We start from the raw sequence: 18,329 nt of genomic DNA, 5'->3' as shown, positions 1-18,329 counted from the left end.
TCTGGGATCTTTTATTTCAGCTAATGAAACATAGGACCAACACTTTACATGTTGCATTTATATTTTTGTTCAGTATATTTTATTTCCTGTTGACCATTTACAAACATCCTCAAAGGCTGTGTCAGTTTGTTGGGGTATATGATCCCCCCCCCCCCATATGCCTAGTCCCAGTAAACAATTCCAGGGTCAATAACAGCCATAGCCAAATATTTAGTTGTTTTAAAAACTGCTGACAACTACCATTTTACCTTCCAAAATACAGAAGAACAAGCAGATGACCATAAACATTTATTGCTCATTTGACATACACTTATTACATGGAGGAACCACAATAATCTTTACTAAAATATATTAGATTTGAATGTATAAATATGTTTATTACAAATGAAAGCACAGAAGTAATCATAAGAAAAGCTCCCAGAAGCAAAAGAAGAGTTCTACATACTGTATACTGTCCATTTTCAGCTTTGGAAAGTAGCCTTCCTCTTTAAAAATTCAAGGTGATAATTATTTGCCAAGTACAGAAATTCCATTTGTGTACCAACATAGCCAGTTTTATATACTCAGTGTGAGAGACATTCAGTGGCTAGGGAGCACGTAGAAGAGATTCAAAGAATAATTTGTGATGTGCAGATTGCTAATCCCCATTGAGTGAATTTCCAATTGTATATAGATATAAAAAAATGCATAATTATACTTCCTTATGACCATGTGTATAGCTAAACTAGTGCATGCTTTAATGATGGGAGCTGTTCCTGTACCAGGGGTTAAATTGATCAAATCTAGAATCAAACACTAACCTAAACAGGGTTGTCAGAAAAGTGTCACCCCCTGGTCTTACTGATGATATGGAAAGAGTTGAGCACTGGACCACAGTCCCACTTAGAAATAGATCAAGCTATAGGAGGAATGACAACCTGGAACTAATACAGACATATTGAGCGGGATTTAATGTGTAGAAATGTTATTTTCCACATAATCTGTGTGCCAATGTCTCCTTTTCCTACACACCAACCAACATAGAAAATTACAGCAACATGAGGCTGTCTCAGATATGGCCTAGTTCAATATGTTGCTGTCATTTTGTGATGTTGCAGTGATCCTGTCCATACTAATAAAATTAGTATTTTTAATATACAGGAGGCTATAAGTAAAAAGTTCAGACACAAAATGGCATTGCTGCAATAAAAAAAAGACTTGAATGATTTCCTCAAATATTTTCCCTTTCAGTTTTTAATACCATTATGTCCACAAAAACAAAGAATACCACCTTGGTGGCATATGATGTTTAATCTATAAAAGAAGGATAGAGCGTGACTCCTTCAGAGGCAGAAAGCACTGAGGGATAAAATCAGGCTGAAGAAGAGGAGCACAAGTTCCAGTTTGGCAAAAGAAAAGAAAGAGGGACAGAGGTAAGGTTGGGGTTGGGAAAGAGGATCGTCTCGTTGGAGGCAGCTCAAAAGGACCCTGTGTTAAATTCATATGATGGCTGTTTGTCTCAGATCAACCCGACCATCCAGCATAGAGATGTCCTTCTCTAGCCTGCATCAGTCTACCTGAACTGCAATGATAAGACAGACAACACACATATTTGAAATAGCATAAGAGTATTTTGTATTTGGTGAAGCATAAGAGTTAGTTGAGATTTTTTTTAAATGTGTCATTATGTGGCAGTTTCTTTAGCAAGTACTACCCTAAACATGAACACAAATCCAGCCATTTTGGCCCTTACCATATTTTTAGGAGGTAAGTTGGGTTTCTGAGCCAAGGCAGGTTTCCTCATGATGCTAGGCTTGGAGGGTTTGGGTGAGGAGGGCTCAGAGGCAGATGAGGGGGCCAGGCCATTTCCCTCTGAGAGGTCTGCTGCTGGAACACCTGCTATATCATAGTGCTTCTTCCTGAGCTCTCCCAGACGCAGACGCTCATTACCCAGCTGATTCTCTAGCTCCAACACCTTCACCTGAGACAAACATACAGTTGAGAAAGGTTACTTTCCCCACAGAACAAACACATGACATGCAGACAGGCTCAAAAAGACACACACAGGCCTGGTGACTCACCTGCGACTCCATTTCCTCCATTTTTAACTTGATGAGGGACATTCCAGAGAAGTCCATGGTATCTGCAGAAAAAAGGGAAACGCATCAAACACAGCCATATGACTCATAAGGCCTGAGGATTCACATCTGTTTGTGAAGACACACAACCAACCACACTAACCCTTGTCCTCCAGGTTCTCCTGGCCTGTCTTGGTCGAGGCCACCACCTTGGCTGCCATCTCGTTCACACGGCGAGAAGCCTGCTGGAGAGCTGTCAGTTTCGTACTATTGCGGTCTGCCTTTACCTAAATGCAGAAGGAGAGAGGGAGAAAAAAGAAAACAGTGATCGGGACACACTTTGAATATGAGGAAAATAGAATAAACAGAGATTGGCAAGGGGAAAGGGAACACAGAGTTAAAAAGCTTGTGTTTGTTTCTCACCTTGGAGGAAGCAACCAGCTGTGCTGTACTAGCAGCGATCTCGTGTGAGCAGACAATGAGCTCCTCATATTTACCAGTGTGCAGCACCACTTTATCAGCGGACTCACTGCGGGAGAAACCAGACAAACATCACACCATCATCCCGTCCTATAACATGAGGGATCTCTGAGTCGCACACACACAACTAACCTCACTCGGATAAAAAGTTGAGACGACCCCCTATAATGCACTTACACCATCTGTGTGGCTCCCCATCCCACAGCTTTGGAGGCAGAGATGAGTCCCTCAGTCCAACGGGAGTTCCTGGCGTAGAATTCCTTAATAGTGGCTGCACCCTAGAGAGAGAAGATCAAGTCTAGCAGCGATCAGGACATTACTTTCAAAAAAATAAGTCATGCACCGAAAACAACAGCTAAAAATGCTCACTTGAACATTTAACAATGCAGTTAAAAAATATTTTAAAAAAGAGTTAAAGAAAATATTTACTAAATAAAAATAAACAAACATAAAAAATAAAAAAACACATACAGGGGGTACCGGTACAGAGTCAATGTGCGGGGGTACAGGTTAGTTGAGGTAATATATACAGTACCAGTCAAAAGTTTGGACACACCTACTCATTCAAGGGTTTTTCTTTATTTTACTATTTTCTAAATTGTAAAATAATAGTGAGAACATCAAAACTATGAAATAACATATGGAATCATGTAGTAACCAAAAAGTGTTATTTTATGTTTGAGATTCTGCAAAGTAGCCACCCTTTGTCTTGACGACAGCTTTGCATTCTCTCAACCAGCTTCATGAGGTAGTCACTTGAAATGCATTTCAATTAACAGGTGTGCCTTGTTAAAAGTTCATTTGTGGAATTTCTTTCCTTCTTAATGCTTTTGAGACAATCAGTTGTGTTGTGACAAGGTAAGGGTGGTATACAGAAGATAGCCCTATTTGGTAAAAGACCAAGTCCATATTATGGCAAGAACAGCTCAATTAAGCAAAGAGAAACGACAGTCCATCATTACTTTAACCCTTGTGTAGTCTTAACATTCTGTACACCCCCTTGTCCTAAGGGTAAAAAATTACCCACCTTCACAAAACCCCTAAAATAAAGCAGCTTAATTGAATTTTAATACCCCAATTCTATTTTGCATGAAGAAACAACCTGTCATTCAATCACAAACTTTGTGAATATCTGGGTTTTCCCTCTTCACAATGCAGTAAGACTACATTTAAATCAGTGGACACCACTCGTTTTTATTACTGCACACCTGTCATAATTGTTTTCTTTACTAATGTAGAGGATTATTATTGCTAAAGGTACTGCATAGGTGTAAACACATTTTTTAGCAAGAGATAGCACGTATATAGCCTAAGAAAGTAGCAGAAACGTGCAGAAAGTAGTTTTGAATGCATTTTATTGAAAGGAAAAAAGTCTTGAACTTTTTTTGGCAACATATTGATATATTATTATATACTGTACAATGAGGAATTCAACTACAAAATACTAGTCTTCTCCCATTTTTTGAACCATTGCCCATACCCACAAGGTGTATAAACAACAAATAAAATGAGATACAAAACAAAAATGTAAAGAACATAAATCAATCAACTCTAATTAGCACATGTAGGACAGTTTGCAAGTGTGTGTGCATGGACTTTGCAGATTTATTTCTCACATGTGCAGCACATAATATTTGTTTTACAGTCCTTCTTTGGGGGGCAGAATTGGCATCTCCTCCTCTTGCCTGCCCCAGCTGCAGGTGGATCTGGACGAGATTCAGCCCCCTGAACAGCTTTCACAAGCGCTGCAGAGGCTGCTGTGCAGAGGCGGCGCTCCCTTCTTTGAATGTGTGGGGTTACAAGTGCCTTTCCCAGCTGCTCCAGGAACACCCTCCTCTTGTTCCGCTTATCAGGCATCCAGGTAGGGTTGATCTTATTCCATATCACAAAGGCATTGTATGAGGACATATCAATGATGTTACAGAAGATGACCAGGGGCCAGTCATCCTCCTGCAGCTGTACATTCCAATCACCTTGTCGTCCACACCTCCTTTATTGTGGTTGTTGGAGGACCACATTCTTGTTCCTCTTTGGGAGTCAAGAAAATAGACTGGTGGTCAAGGCAAACTTTGATGAGAAAGCCTCTCTCCCCCTTGTAGCAAGCAGTGCAGGGGGAGCTCAGGCTTGTTCTTTCTAACTGTGCCAACCATGGTGATCATCTTCTTCAGGAGTTGCTGGCTGATTTCAATCAGTAGCACACATCTCAATTTCTCAGTGTGTGTGTGTGTGTGTGTGTGTGTGTGTCTTTGTGGTGTGTAAATTATTTTATAACTGCTGGGTCAAAAAAATGACCCTAAGACAATCTTTGTACCCTGGTGGTGTACAGCTTTCATGGAAATATGAACAAAGGCGATGTTTCACTTTTTCTAATGTTGGGGTCACTCTAGAAAGTCATCAAATTTCAAGTAAAAAATATATAATTTAAGGGGTTCTCTGCTGTTAAACATAGTGGTGGCTCAATTTTGACCCTTAAGACAACACAAGGGTTAAGACATTAAGGTCAGAACTTTGAAAGTTTCTTCAAGTGCAGTTGCAAAAACCATAAAGTGCTATGATGAAACTGGTTCTCATGAGGACCGCCACAGGAAAGAAAGACCCAGAGTTACCTCTGCTGCAGAGGATACGTTCATTAGAGTTACCAGCCTCAGAAATCTGCAATTAACTGCACCTCAGATTGCAACCAAATAAATGCTTAACAGAGTTCAAGTAACAGTCATCTCAACATCAACTGTACAGAGGAGACGGCATGAGTAAGTCACTCTGGATAAGAGCGTCTGCTAAATGACTTAAATGTAAATGAGTCAGGCCTTCATGGTCGAATTGCTGCAAAGAAACCATTACTAAAAGGGCACCAATACGAAGAAGAGACTTGCTTGGCCTAAGAAACACGAACATTGTGGTCTGATGAGTCCAAATGTGAGATTTTTGGTTCTAACTGCCGTGTCTTTGTGAGAAACAGAGTAGGTGGACGGATGATCTCCATGTGTAGTTCCCAGCGTGAAGCATAGAAGTGGTGATGTCATGGTGTGGGGGTGCTTGGCTAATGACACTGTCAGTGATTTATTTAGAATTCAAGGCACACTTAACCAACATGGCTACCACAGCATTTTGCAGCGATACACCATCCCATCTGGTTTGCAGTTAGTGGGACTATCATTTGTTTTTCAACAGGACAATGACCCAACACACCTCCAGGCTGTGTAAGGGCTATTTGACCAAGAAGGTGAGTGATGGAGTGGTGCATCAGATGACCTGGCCTCCACAATCACCCGATCTCAACCCAATTGAGATGGTTTGGGTTGAGTTGGACTGCAGAGTGAAGGAAAAGCAGCCAACAAGTGCTCAGCATATGTGGGAACTCCTTCAAGACTGTTGGAAAAGCATTCCAGGTGACCACCTCAAAGCTGGCTGAAAGGATGCCAAGAGTATGCAAAGCTGTCATGAAGGTATTAAACCCCCACCTGCGCCGGGGCACAGTGCGGTTGTCTAGGTACCCGGAGTCGCTTGAGTATCCTGGGCGAGACCCAAGCGCTTGTATCGGAGGGGTCTTTGGCCTGGTTTGATAACTACCTCGCTCAAGGAGTGCAGTATATAAAGTCAGAACATCTGCTGTCTCAGCCACTGCCTGTCACCAAGGGAGTACCCCAAGGCTCAATCCTAGGCCCCATGCTCTTCTCAATTTACATCAACATAGCTCAGGCAGTAGGAAGCTCTCTTATCCATTTATATGCAGATGATACAGTCTTATACTCAGCTGGCCCCTCCCCGGATGTTGTGTTAAATACTCTACAACAAAGCTTTCTTGGTGTCCAACAAGCTTTCTCTGCCCTTGACCTTGTTCTATACACTTCCCAAACAAAGGTTGTGTGGTTTGGTAAGAATGCCCCTCTCCCCACAGGTGTGATTACTACCTCTGAGGGTTTAGAGCTTGAGGTAGTCACCTCGTACAAGTACTTGGGAGTATGGCTAGGCTGTACACTGTCCTTCTCTCAACACATATCAAAGCTGCAGGCAAAAGTTAAATCTAGACTCGGTTTACTCTATCGTAATTGCTCCTCTTTCACCCCAGCTGCCAAACTAACCATGATTCAGATGACCATCCTACCCATGCTAGATTACGGAGATGTAATTTATAGATCGGCAGGTAAGGGTGCTCTCGAGCGGCTAGATGTCCTCTACCATTCGGACATCAGATTTACCACCAATGCTCCTTATAGGACACATCACTGCACTCTATACTCCTCTGTAAACCCGTTGCAAGACCCACTGGTTCATGCTCATTTATGAAACCATCTTAGGCCTCACTCCGCCCATCTGAGATATCTACTGCAGCCTTTATTCTTCACATTCAAACACGCGTTCTGCCAGTCACATTCTGTTAAAGGTCACCAAAGCACACACATCCTTGGGTCGCTCGTCTTTTCAGTTTGCTGCAGCTAGCGACTACAACGAGCTGCAACAAATCCTCCAGCTGGACATCTCTTCATTCAAAGACAATCATGGACACTCTTACTGACAGTTGTGGCTGCTTTGTGTGATGCATTGTTCTCTCTACCTTCTTGCCCTTTGTGCTGTTGTCTGTGCTTAATAATGTTTCTACCATGTTGTCATGACGTTGCCCTCTTTGGACACAGCGAGCACCATCCCCCTACCTCTGCACCATCTCTCTCGGTCTCCTACACCCAGGCTGCTGTGGTCAGAGAGGTCGTAAATTCCTAGAGGAGATCCTGCCTCATGGCCAGACAGTATAGAGAGAGTGAGTTTTCATAGAGAGAACAAAGGAATTTCTTCCACCTCACAGAACTGGAGGTCCGAAAGAGTATTTATGTTCTGGAGAATGTATAAAAGATCGGTGAAGAATCCAGCTACGAACTGGTCCGTTTGGTACAATTTTGTGAAACTCATGAGAGACAATACGGACACATTACCATAACGCTGTTTATACAATAGCTTCAGTTATGAGGCTTACATCTAATTGTTGTACAAAATGAATGAGTAAAGATGATACTATTTGTGAAATGACAGATGCTATGTAATGATGTTAATGTGAGAGAATTGTATTTCTGTTTAAAGTTTCACTAAGTCATTGGCACGCCCCCAGGGGCACAGACAGGACCTGGCGTCGAGACAGCCCTTTTCGATGTCCCGAATAAAACCCCCACCTGGGTTTTCTATCATGAGACCGAGCTTACCTCAATTATGAGAGGGCTAAGGGTTGAGACGAGACCAGTACCTCTATCGTAGAGGGAAATAAGGTTTAAGTAGATTGCTGAATCTTTTAACCATCCCACGTGGTTAAACTCTTAGACTATCGATACCGACAGAATAAGAACAAGTCTTTGATATTAATTACTAGTCTGCAGCTAGGAATTCGGTATCATTGAACGCGAAGACCGACAACCGCCGAAATATCTATTCTATGTGTGTGTGTGAGGGTGAGTGAGTGAGTGAGTGAGTGAGTGAGTGAGTGAGTGAGTGAGTGAACAAACTCTCCAACAGAAACAAACTTTTCAACAGAGATCCCGACGACGCACTGAGTGTAAATGTATATATTGATTGCAATTATTCCCGACTGAGTGAGCGTTCATGTGCAAAGGATTAGCATTTCAATTGTTATAATTATCAACTTTGTAGTGTCTGTTAACTTTCGCGCCCATATCAGTCCCTCTAACAAGCCGCCATGCCGGTTTAGCCCACTAGAGCACATTCCCCTATAATTTCTTTGTAACCATATCTACTTTGTTTGTTTGTGTTATGCATTTCTGTGAGTACTTAGTAAATAAATGATTAAGACAATTGATGTATGGATGACTCATAGTGAAGACTGGGTTCGTGCAGATAACCAACAATTTACGTTTGGAATGAGACTAACGTGAGGTAAAGAATAATTCATTAATCAGAAGAGTAAGTGATCAGATATTAAAATATCTGAAAGTTATATTAGGAAAATTATAACTTTGTAATCTGAATATTTTCCTTGGTGCCCCGACTTCCAAGTTAATTACAGTTACGTGATTAACCTGTTATGGCTAGGGGGCAGTATTTTCACGGCTGGATAAAAAACATACCCGATTTAATCTGGTTACTACTCCTGCCCAGTAACTAGAATATGCATTTAATTATTGGCTTTGGATAGAAAACACCCTAAAGTTTCTTAAACTGTTTGAATGGTGTCTGAGTATAACAGAACTCATATGGCAGGCAAAAACCTGAGAAGATTTCATGCAGGAAGTGGCCTGTCTGACAAGGTGTCGTTCTTCTTGTCTCTGTTTATTGAAGAGTGAGGATCTTAGCTGTCCCGTGACACTTCCTACGGCTGCCATAGGCTCTCAGAAGGCGGCAAAACGCTGAATCGTGGCTTTGCAGGCTCTGGCTGAAACAAAGTAGCGCGTTTGGGTAGTGGCTGGTTACAGTACTGTGAGACTCAGGCTCGTGCCCGCGTCGACCGAAAGCTTTGTTTTCTTTCCTCTGTTTAGCTAAATGGACATTCCCGGTCGGAATATTATCGCTTTTTTTACGAGAAAAATGGATTTTAAACAGCGGTTAACATGCTTCGAAGTACGGTAATGGAATATTTAGTTTTTTTTTGTCACGAATTGCGCCATGTGCACGACCCTGATTTACCATTTCGGATAGTGTCTGGGACGCACGAACAAAACACCGCTATTCGGATATAACGATGGATTATTTTGGACCAAACCAACATTTGTTATTGAAGTAGCAGTCCTGGGAGTGCATTCTGACGAAGACAACAAAAGGTAATCAAACTTTTATAATAGTAAATCTGATATTGGTGAGTGCTAAACTTGCCGGGTGTCTAAATAGCTAGCCCGTGATGGCTGGGCTATGTACTTAGAATATTGCAAAATGTGCTTTCACCAAAAAGCTATTTTAAAATCGGACATATCGAGTGCATAGAGGAGTTCTGTATTGGTATGCTTTTTGTGAACGTTTATCATGAGTAATTTAGTAAATTGTTAGCAAATTCCCCGGAAGTTTGCGGGGGGTATGCTAGTTCTGAACGTCACATGCTAAGGTAAAAAGCTGTTTTTTGATATAAATATGAACTTGATTGAACAAAACATGCATGTATTGTATTACATAATGTCCTAGGTGTGTCATCTGATGAAGATCATCAAAGGTTAGTGCTGCATTTAGCTGTCTTCTGGGTTTTTGTGACATTATATGCTAGCTTGAAAAATGGGTGTCTGATTATTTCTGGCTTGGTACTCTGTTGACATAATCTAATGTTTTGCTTTCGCTGTAAAGCCTTTTTGAAATCGGACAGTGTGGTTAGATAAAGGAGAGTCTTGTCTTTAAAATGCTGTGAAATAGTCATATGTTTGAAAAATTGAAGTTTTTGTATTTTTGAGGAATTTGTAATTCACGCCACGCCTATCATTGGATATTGGAGCAGGTGTTCCGCTAGTGGAACGTCTAGATGTAAGAGGTTAAGTAGTTTAATCACGTAATAATAATTAGAGAATTTTTGATAAAGATTAATCTTAATCTTGTTATGTTGTGTTGCTGCCATGCTATGTTGTCGTCTGTGTGTTTTGTCCTATATTTTCATTTAATTTATTTTACTTTAATTCCCTGCAGGAGGCCTTTCGCCTTTTGGTAGGCCGTCATTGCAAATAAGAATTTGTTCTTAACTGACTTGCCTAGTTAAATAAAAATAAAAAAGGCAAAGGGTGGCTACTTTGAAGAATTTAACATACATTTGGATTTGTTTAACACTTTTTGGGTTACTACATGATTCCATATGTGTTATATCATAGTTTTGATGTCTTCACTATTATTCTACAATGTATTCTACAATTATCCTACGATGTAGAAAATAGTAAAAAATAAAATAAACCCTTGAATGAGTAGGTGTGTCCAAACTTTTGACTGGTACTGTATATCTAGGTAGAGTACAGTGACTATGCATAAATAATAAACAGCGAGAATTGCCTCGTTAAATAAATGAATAAAAAGAGTAGCAGCAGAGTAAAAAAAAAATAGTCCCGGTAGCCATTTGATTAATTGTTCAGCAGTCTTATTGTGGCTTGGGTGTAGAAGCTGTTAAGGAGCCTTTTGGACCTAGACTTGGCACACCGGTACCACTTGTCGTGCGGCAGCAGAGAGAACAGTCTATGAGAATAGGGTGGCTTGAGTCTGACAATTTTTAGGCAGGAAGCTTGGCCCCAGTGTTGTACCGGGCCGTACGCACTACCCTATGTAGGCCCTTGCGGTCGGATACCGAGCAGTTGCCATACCAGGCTATGATGCAACCAGTCAGGATGCTCTCGATGGTGCAGCTGTAGAACCTTTTGAGGATCTGAGGACCCATGCCAAATCTTTTCAGTCTCCTGAGGGGGAAAAAGTGTTGTCGTGCCCTCTTCACGACTGTCTTGGTGTGTTTGGACCATGATAGTTTGTTGGTGATGTGGACACCAAGGAATTTGAAGCTCTCAACCTGCTCCACTACAGCCCCATCAATGTGAATGGGGGCGTACTCGGCCCTCCTTTTCCTGTCGTCCACGATCATCTCCTTTGTCTTGATCATGTTGCGGGAGAGGTTGTTGTCCTGGCACCACTCTGACCTCCTCGCTATAGGCTGTCTCACCGTTGTCGTCGATCAGGCCTACCACCGTTGTCGTCGATCAGGCCTACCACCGTTGTCGTCGATCAGGCCTACCACCGTTGTCGTCGATCAGGCCTACCCCCGTTGTCGTCGATCAGGCCTACCCCCGTTGTCGTTGATCAGGCCTACCCCCGTTGTTGTCGGCAAACTAATGACAGGCTAGATTTACAAGGTTTTCAACATTAAATTATAAATGTCAAGACTCACCCTCCCTCCCTCAACAATCTCCTTCTGTAGGTCGGTTGATGTCAGGACCAGTAAATGGATGGCCTGAAGGACAGAGGAAAGGAGGGAACGCAGCATTATTAGGATTTCGATCAAACCTTTTGAGTAAGTCAATCAAAACAGTAAGTAGAACAGCAGCCATCTTACCTTCATCAAGTCTGTGCAGCTGTAGAGGATTCTATGAAACAAGGAGTAATATCATGATGAGTTAAAGGGGAAAAATGCATTAACATGTATTTCAACTAAAATACAGAGCGTAAGTCAAACATACTACTGACCTTTCATTGACCTCAAGTTTGACGCCAGAGGTGTCCTTTCGTGCCTGATTCATCATTTCCTTTAGATACAGAAAAACAGCAATTGAGAAATGTGGATAAAGCCTGGGAATGAATACAGATATATTGTGTAGATAGTGTTGAGCTTGTGATGTCATTCCCCTCTACAGTGGGATGTTCTACATGGTTGTGATCCTCACATCGATTCTGCGCACTGCCTCCTCAATGGCTGCTGATGTGGCTGCCATCTCCTTGTCCACCAGATCTCCCAGCTCATCCTGTCGCACATCCATGCCTTTAGGTCGCAGCTCCTAAGCATTGGAAGAGGAGATGAGATTAAGAAAAATAGTAAAAGGACAGGGATAAAGATTGAGAAGACTGCCCAGTAGTCCATTACCTCCCCCAGCCTCAGGATCTTTTGGACCACAATGCGAATGGAGGCCGGATCTGCCCTCTGGAGAGAGGCCTTGGACTTGAGGTCCTTCAGGAACTGCAGACTTTGAGTGGCACAGCCCCTGCAATTCTCAGTCAGGCCTGCAGGGTGCAAAAGTGCAAGATGCACACTGACACTGTACTCGCATACCAAATGGTTTCAATATCATATTTCAGTAAAATTCCAATAAGATACAAGATTAGTTTCAAACAGGAATCCGTTCTATTTGAGGAGAACGTCCTTACGGTCGGCGTGGTCGGTGGGAGCCATGTGTGCTGTGGCACTGCCGTTGATGATGGTGTCAGCAGCCAGGTGGGAGAACTGGGTCAGGGCCCTCAGCAGCCCACCAACATCTGGTAAACAGAGGAAAGGATGCATCACTGCCAGTAACACAGCCAAGCTCTGTCACTAACAAGCACTCATGACCATTATCACTGGGGTTGCTCAAAGACGACTAATTATATCAAAAACACTGAGCACCAAGTAATGAGCAACTCACCTCCCATGTTTGTCAGGTAGTCTGAGTGACCCTTTTTCACTTTGTCAATGGAGCCTAAAGTGGCCTCTGCACGACTGACCAGGTAGTCTGTGGTGGAGAGACAAAGAAAAAAGTTTGAAAAGCATTATTTTTATAGATTTACACACATGCATGGATGAGTCATCTTCCACTTTATATTCTAAGTGACATGAACAGCATCTCTCTGTGTGTATGTGTTCGTTCACTCATTTTAACCTGGGGAGCTGGTGCAGCGGATGTGCAGTGGATCGTCCAGTTTGGCCACAGCATCCTGGATGATGCTCTCAGCCTCAGAGACCGTTCCCTGCAGCAGAGAGAACTGCTCCTCCAGCAGCTTCTGCTGCAGCTGCTCCTCACGGCAAGACTACACAGACGCAACGAGACACAGTCAGACATACGGTCAGAGGGAAAAATAGATGGTCACAGACATACTAATGGTTTATCTTATATTGTGCAGACAGCCAAATAGTTCAATAATTAAAGAAAATCTGTCACTTTGCAATGCAGTCTGAGTAATAAGGGATTTGACCAGCAGTATAGCTTGTGTCTATTTTCTCTTTTGCAATCAACAAATGACAGACAAGACAAAGCAGCTGACTGAACTCTGCTCTGTGCGGTGCTGTCCTGACTGACCTTCTCCTGCAGCCTGCCCTGCAGCTCTCCCAGCTCCCTGGTGCTCCTCTCCCTCTCCTGCTGCAGGGACGATTGCTGCAGCTGTGCAGCATGGCGCAGGGATGACAGCGCTGCCTCCTTCTCACTCACAGAGTGCATCAGGCGCTCCTTCTCCGCCTGCAGCGCGGACATGGATCTGGTCTGCTGTTCCCCCACCTGGGAGAGACGGAGGAGGGAGAGAGGAGAGAGGGTAGAGAAGAGACAGGAAGAGGGAGAAGGCAGATAACAGAATAATAGGTACATTAACTTTTGTGAGGAAAAGCCTTTTCTGATGTTTGTGAGAATTTCATATGTGATCACTTCCTCACACAGTCCAGGTTCCTATAGCCTTCACAGCCAATTCTGATTTGCAAGTCTGGAAAGTGGGGCGATGTTTTTGCATCGAGTTTTGCATGATGGTGAATCAGATGACTCCCCTGTGTCATTACATAGGGGAGGGAACCCACTTTATTCAGTATTTACTGCATCATCACCACACACCTTCTCGTTGCTCTGCAGAGTGCCTTTGACACGTTCCACTTCTGCCTTCTTCTCCTCAAACTCCCTTTTAAGCTTCTCCATCTCAAACTTCTGCTCCTCAAGCTGCAATGATAAGACAATAACATTATTCAGTCAATTAGACAAAAGGTTAATACAGTACTGAAATATAACATTAACTGCACTGGATCACTATTGCTAATACTCAATAACATTAACCTTCATGTCAGCGTCCTGTTTGATGCGATCCACCTCAAAAGCCAACTGCTGCTTGGTCCTCTCCACCTCCTCCTGGGTCTGCTGGGTGGCTGACAGCATCTTCACGGTGTCTGCACTCTGCCAACACAATGTCACATATACGTTGTTAAACATTCTCTTCACACTAGACAGAAAAATAACGCTCAGTTGAGTCTGAGTCTATATGCGCATACATGGAGAAAACCACAATGAAAACAGAGGTGAGGTTCCCCATAAGTCTGTACCTTCCTGAGCAGTTCCGCATGGCTGGACACTAGCTCAGTGTGCTTCTCCTTCAGCTTGTTATAGCGCTGCTCTGTGGCCTGGGCTCTCGCTGGGTAGAAAAGTGGGGGTCAGAGACAAGAGGGAGATATCAGTGTGTGTTCAATACAATGTGACTGAACATGTATGCCAGACTTAGTGAGTGGCTTCTCTTACTCTCGGCCTCTCCGAAGGTGGCCTGCACGCTCTCGTGCTCAGCATTGCGGCGGCGCGTGGCCTCCAGCTCCATGCGCAGCTGCTCGTTCTCCACCAGGGCACGCTGTTTCTGCACCCGCTGCTCCTCCAGCTCCGCCTCCAGACTGTTGATCTGGGACTTAAGCTGAGTGATGTAGCGCTGGGCCTGCAGGAGGGAGGAGGTAGGTAGTCAGTCAGTCACCATAGTAAACCTCCCCTGGGTAGATCACTACCACCACAGGACACCATGACATGGCACTAGTGGATGAGGGCCTCAGACAGGGAAAACAAAAGTGTTGAGTGGTACAAATTATTTTTACAAAACATATACAATTTTAGGTTAGGATGACTCAATTCAATATCACAGGCATAAACTTAAACTTTTAGCAACGGTTATGATACAGGCCACATTAGGAGCCAGCCATTTGCAGAAATTGGGGTCAACAATACATCTCACACTGTGTCCCAGACACACCTTCTGGTCTTCTGACCACAGACAGACGTCATTTCCCATTCTGAGACAAGCTGCCACATTCCACATGTCACGATTCATCTTTGCATCCACCCAACACATGACCTAAATTCCTCTCCCCTTTACAAATCAACAATGTCCACCACTGTCAAAACTTGGTTATCAGTGTTTCCCCTAAGTACATGGAGTAGCCAGCTAAATAGAAAAAGTAGCCAGCCAGGCGTCCCCAGGCTTTTCATAATTTATCTGCAGATAATTGCCAAAAAGTATACCAGTACGCAAATTAGGGAGATCGACTTTATTCAGTCATTTTGACACCTTTTATAAACTAAACAACACTTGCTGTTCGGTTGTCAATCAAAGGACAGTCAATAGCCTACGCGCCATGACTCCGTGGCTGGCTATAGGAAACACGCGAAAGAAAATAAATAAATGAACAATAATTAGGCTACGTGGATTTCGACTCATTGCTACCACTTACATTAAAGGGGATGGGCAGATTTCTCTTGCGCTATCCAGCCATGTAAAGAAATTTGACTGCAACCTACCACAGCGCACACCAATCACACAGGTACAGGAAGGTGGGACAGACAGCAGACTGTCAAACCAGCAGTGTTTCCCAGTCATTGATTGCTTTGTGACTGACAGTTGCCTGTCCTATCAATAGATCGCTAGAAGATGTATAGCGTTCATTTTGGCGGGAGAGGGCTTGATAGACTTTTCTGACTAGCGAATAGAAACTTTTAAATGAAAAGTAGTAGTTATTTTTTGAAGTGGGAAAAGTAGCTTGGTGTTTAGGGAAAACAACGTGCTGGTGCTCTTCCATGCCGTCCCTAGGAGGGGTGTGTCACTTGAGTGGGTTGAGTCACTGATCTTACTGTCTGGGTTGGAGCCCCCCTCGGGTTCGTGCCATGGGGGAGATCTTCGTGGGCTATACTCAGCCTTGTCTCAGGGTAGTAAGTTGGTGGTCTGTTGATATCCCTCTAGTGGTGTGGGGGCTGTGCTTTGGCAAAGTGGCTGGGGTTATATGCTGCCTGGTTGGCCCTGTCCGGGGGTATTGTCGGACGGGGCCACAGTGTCTCCCGGCCCCTCCTGTCTCAGCCTCCAGTATTTATGCTGCAATAGTTTGTGTGTCGGGGGGCTAGGATCAGTCTGTTATATCTGGAGTATTTCTCCTGTCTGATCCAGTGTCCTGTGTGAATTTAAGTATGCTCCCTCTAACTCTCTCTCTTTTCTCTCTTCTCTCGGAGGACCTGAGCCCTAGGACCATACCTCAGAACTATCTGGCCTGATGACTCCTTGTTGTCCCCAGTCCACCTGGTCGTGCTGCTGCTCCAGTTTCAACTGTCCTGCTTGCGGCTATGGAACCCTGACCCGTTCACCGGACGTGCTACCTTGTCCCGGACCTGCTGTTTTCGACTCTCTCTACCGCACCTGCTGTCTCTAACTCTGAATGATCGGCTATGAAAAGCTAACTGACATTTACTCCTGAAGTGCTGACCTGTTGCACCCTCTACAACCACTGTGATAATTATTATTTGACCCTGCTGGTCAACTATGAACATTTTAACATCTTCGCCATGTACTGTTATAATCTCCACCCGGCACAGCCAGAAGAGGACTGGCCACCCAGAGCCTGGTTCCTCTCTAGGTTTCTTCCTAGGTTCCTGCCTTTCTAGGGAGTTTTTCCTAGCCACCGTGCTTCTACATCTGCATTGCTTGCAGTTTGGGGTTTTAGGCTGGGTTTCTGTATAGAACTTTGTGACATCGGCTGAGGTAAAAAGGGCTTTATAAATACATTTGGTTGATATACATTGTTAACAGGAATAATTAACCCTTAAATAGTATTATTTGAGGTACAAGTCAATTATTTTTAGCTAGGTATGACATCTGTAAAATCTGTTTAAAGGAGTTAAAACTCAAGTCTACTTACCTCTCCTTTGACCCTTTCCAGATCTGTCCTCAATAGCTCCAAGTCCCGCTTGAGGTTCTCAATCTGGATATCCCTGTGGACCAGAAGACATACAGCCTCTAACCTTTAAGATACACACACACTGGCACACTACTAACTCAATTCACAAGAAGATATCCAGACATGTCAGTTCAAAAAACATCACCAGTTTACATATCCTTCCGTTTCAAACACACCAATGCTAAAATACCAATGACTAACCTGTCATCAAAACCACCATTGGCAGGTCCAAAGGTTTGATCAAATATGTCGAACTGCTAAAGGAAAAGTCAGAGAAGACTCATTAATGCTTATACAATCTACAGCCAAAATTAGTGCTACTTTAAAAAAATAAAAATAAAAATAAGACATACACATCCAATGGGCCATAGCTGTGCCCTCAGAGGTCATGACCCAGTGGCCTATAAGTCGTACCTGTGGCACTGCCATGCTGGGCATGGTGACGTCACTGACATTGATCAGCGGTTCAGGGTCGTCATCGTCATCATCCACCTGCTCGGGCTCATCCTCGTCTGGGATGACCACCACCGGCCTCGCATGCTTGGCCAGGGAAGCCGCATGCAGGAAGTTAGGAGGGGACTGGGGATGAACACACACACAAATAAATAAGACAGGACTATAAACACAGATGGATCCACAATCTAGGAAGTGTGGTTGAGTCCCAATACAGTATCTTTCCCCTACTATGTCGGTCTATGATCTTACTTCTGGCAGCTTGGGGATCTGGATGAGTCTCTTGAAGTACATCATGTCTCTGGCTTTGTTGAAGAAGGTCTTGAGGCTGTAAGGCAAATATTTCAATCACTGATCTGAATGATGCCACTATAATCTACAGGAACACAACATTTTCTAAACTGTGTTGTATTATTGCATCCCTAAAATAGAGGGGGATGTGTATGATGTGTATGACAGAATGAAATAAAACAAATAGAACCAAGTTTCACTTACTTAGCTAGCAAATGCAGCTAGATAGTTTAGCCTACTCAGAGGGATGCCATGTTACCTAGCTGGACTATCCAACAACACTGGAACTCTTCCATGTCAAGGTAAGCTTTTGATTTTACAAATGCATTGCCACTGGGGCCCGCCAGTGTTAGTGCTAAACTACTTACTGACTGTACACTAACGTTACTGCATGACTGTAGCGAGTTTACTAACGTGTTAGTTCTATTAGCTATGTTGACTTTGACGTTACTTTAGCTAATATGGTGACAATGATGTAGGCGGTGTAGCGGTTATAATATGGTTTGGCTTGGAAAGGAATGAACTGTGTTTACGTGTGACCAGCGGCGTATTCATTCTGCCGAATCTATTGAAAAACTTTTCTTAAAACGAAAGCAAATGGAATGAAACGGGGATAAACATACCTGAATTTGTCCAGTAGAAACTCTTGTTTGTAACTGTTGGACTAATGACTACACCCTAGA

General features: G+C 43.3%; 1 protein-coding gene across 3 annotated transcripts in view; it reads right to left on the bottom strand.

Moving 5' to 3' along the window:
• Positions 1–275: 275 nt before the first annotated feature.
• The window catches only part of hip1rb (huntingtin interacting protein 1 related b), a 35,475-nt gene continuing 17,421 nt past the window's right edge, over positions 276–18,329 (bottom strand). For 2 of the 3 annotated variants that reach the window (XM_014161307.3, XM_045703135.2), the window contains exons 10-32: positions 17,608–17,683; positions 17,317–17,481; positions 17,104–17,159; positions 16,864–16,936; positions 14,441–14,624; positions 14,248–14,336; positions 13,985–14,101; positions 13,769–13,870; positions 13,250–13,444; positions 12,833–12,980; positions 12,599–12,685; positions 12,345–12,452; positions 12,064–12,200; positions 11,867–11,977; positions 11,670–11,728; positions 11,539–11,569; positions 11,374–11,436; positions 2,715–2,815; positions 2,481–2,586; positions 2,221–2,344; positions 2,061–2,122; positions 1,733–1,960; positions 276–1,561 (exon numbers count right to left, since the gene is read on the bottom strand). In XM_014161307.3, the coding sequence (XP_014016782.1) occupies positions 1,553–1,561; positions 1,733–1,960; positions 2,061–2,122; positions 2,221–2,344; positions 2,481–2,586; positions 2,715–2,815; positions 11,374–11,436; positions 11,539–11,569; positions 11,670–11,728; positions 11,867–11,977; positions 12,064–12,200; positions 12,345–12,452; positions 12,599–12,685; positions 12,833–12,980; positions 13,250–13,444; positions 13,769–13,870; positions 13,985–14,101; positions 14,248–14,336; positions 14,441–14,624; positions 16,864–16,936; positions 17,104–17,159; positions 17,317–17,481; positions 17,608–17,683 (2,431 nt within the window). In that variant the 3' untranslated portion in view covers positions 276–1,552. The remainder of the gene's footprint in view (positions 1,562–1,732; positions 1,961–2,060; positions 2,123–2,220; positions 2,345–2,480; positions 2,587–2,714; positions 2,816–11,373; positions 11,437–11,538; positions 11,570–11,669; positions 11,729–11,866; positions 11,978–12,063; positions 12,201–12,344; positions 12,453–12,598; positions 12,686–12,832; positions 12,981–13,249; positions 13,445–13,768; positions 13,871–13,984; positions 14,102–14,247; positions 14,337–14,440; positions 14,625–16,863; positions 16,937–17,103; positions 17,160–17,316; positions 17,482–17,607; positions 17,684–18,329) is intronic. The other variant, XM_014161308.3, reaches the window with a different exon arrangement.

This window comes from Salmo salar, chromosome 20 (assembly GCF_965601325.2).
Source record: "Salmo salar chromosome 20, fSalSal1, whole genome shotgun sequence".
In the NCBI taxonomy this organism is placed as follows: Eukaryota; Metazoa; Chordata; class Actinopteri; order Salmoniformes; family Salmonidae; genus Salmo; species Salmo salar.
The sequence above is the reverse complement of the archived record's forward strand: the minus strand, read 5'-3'. Positions and strand labels throughout refer to the sequence as shown.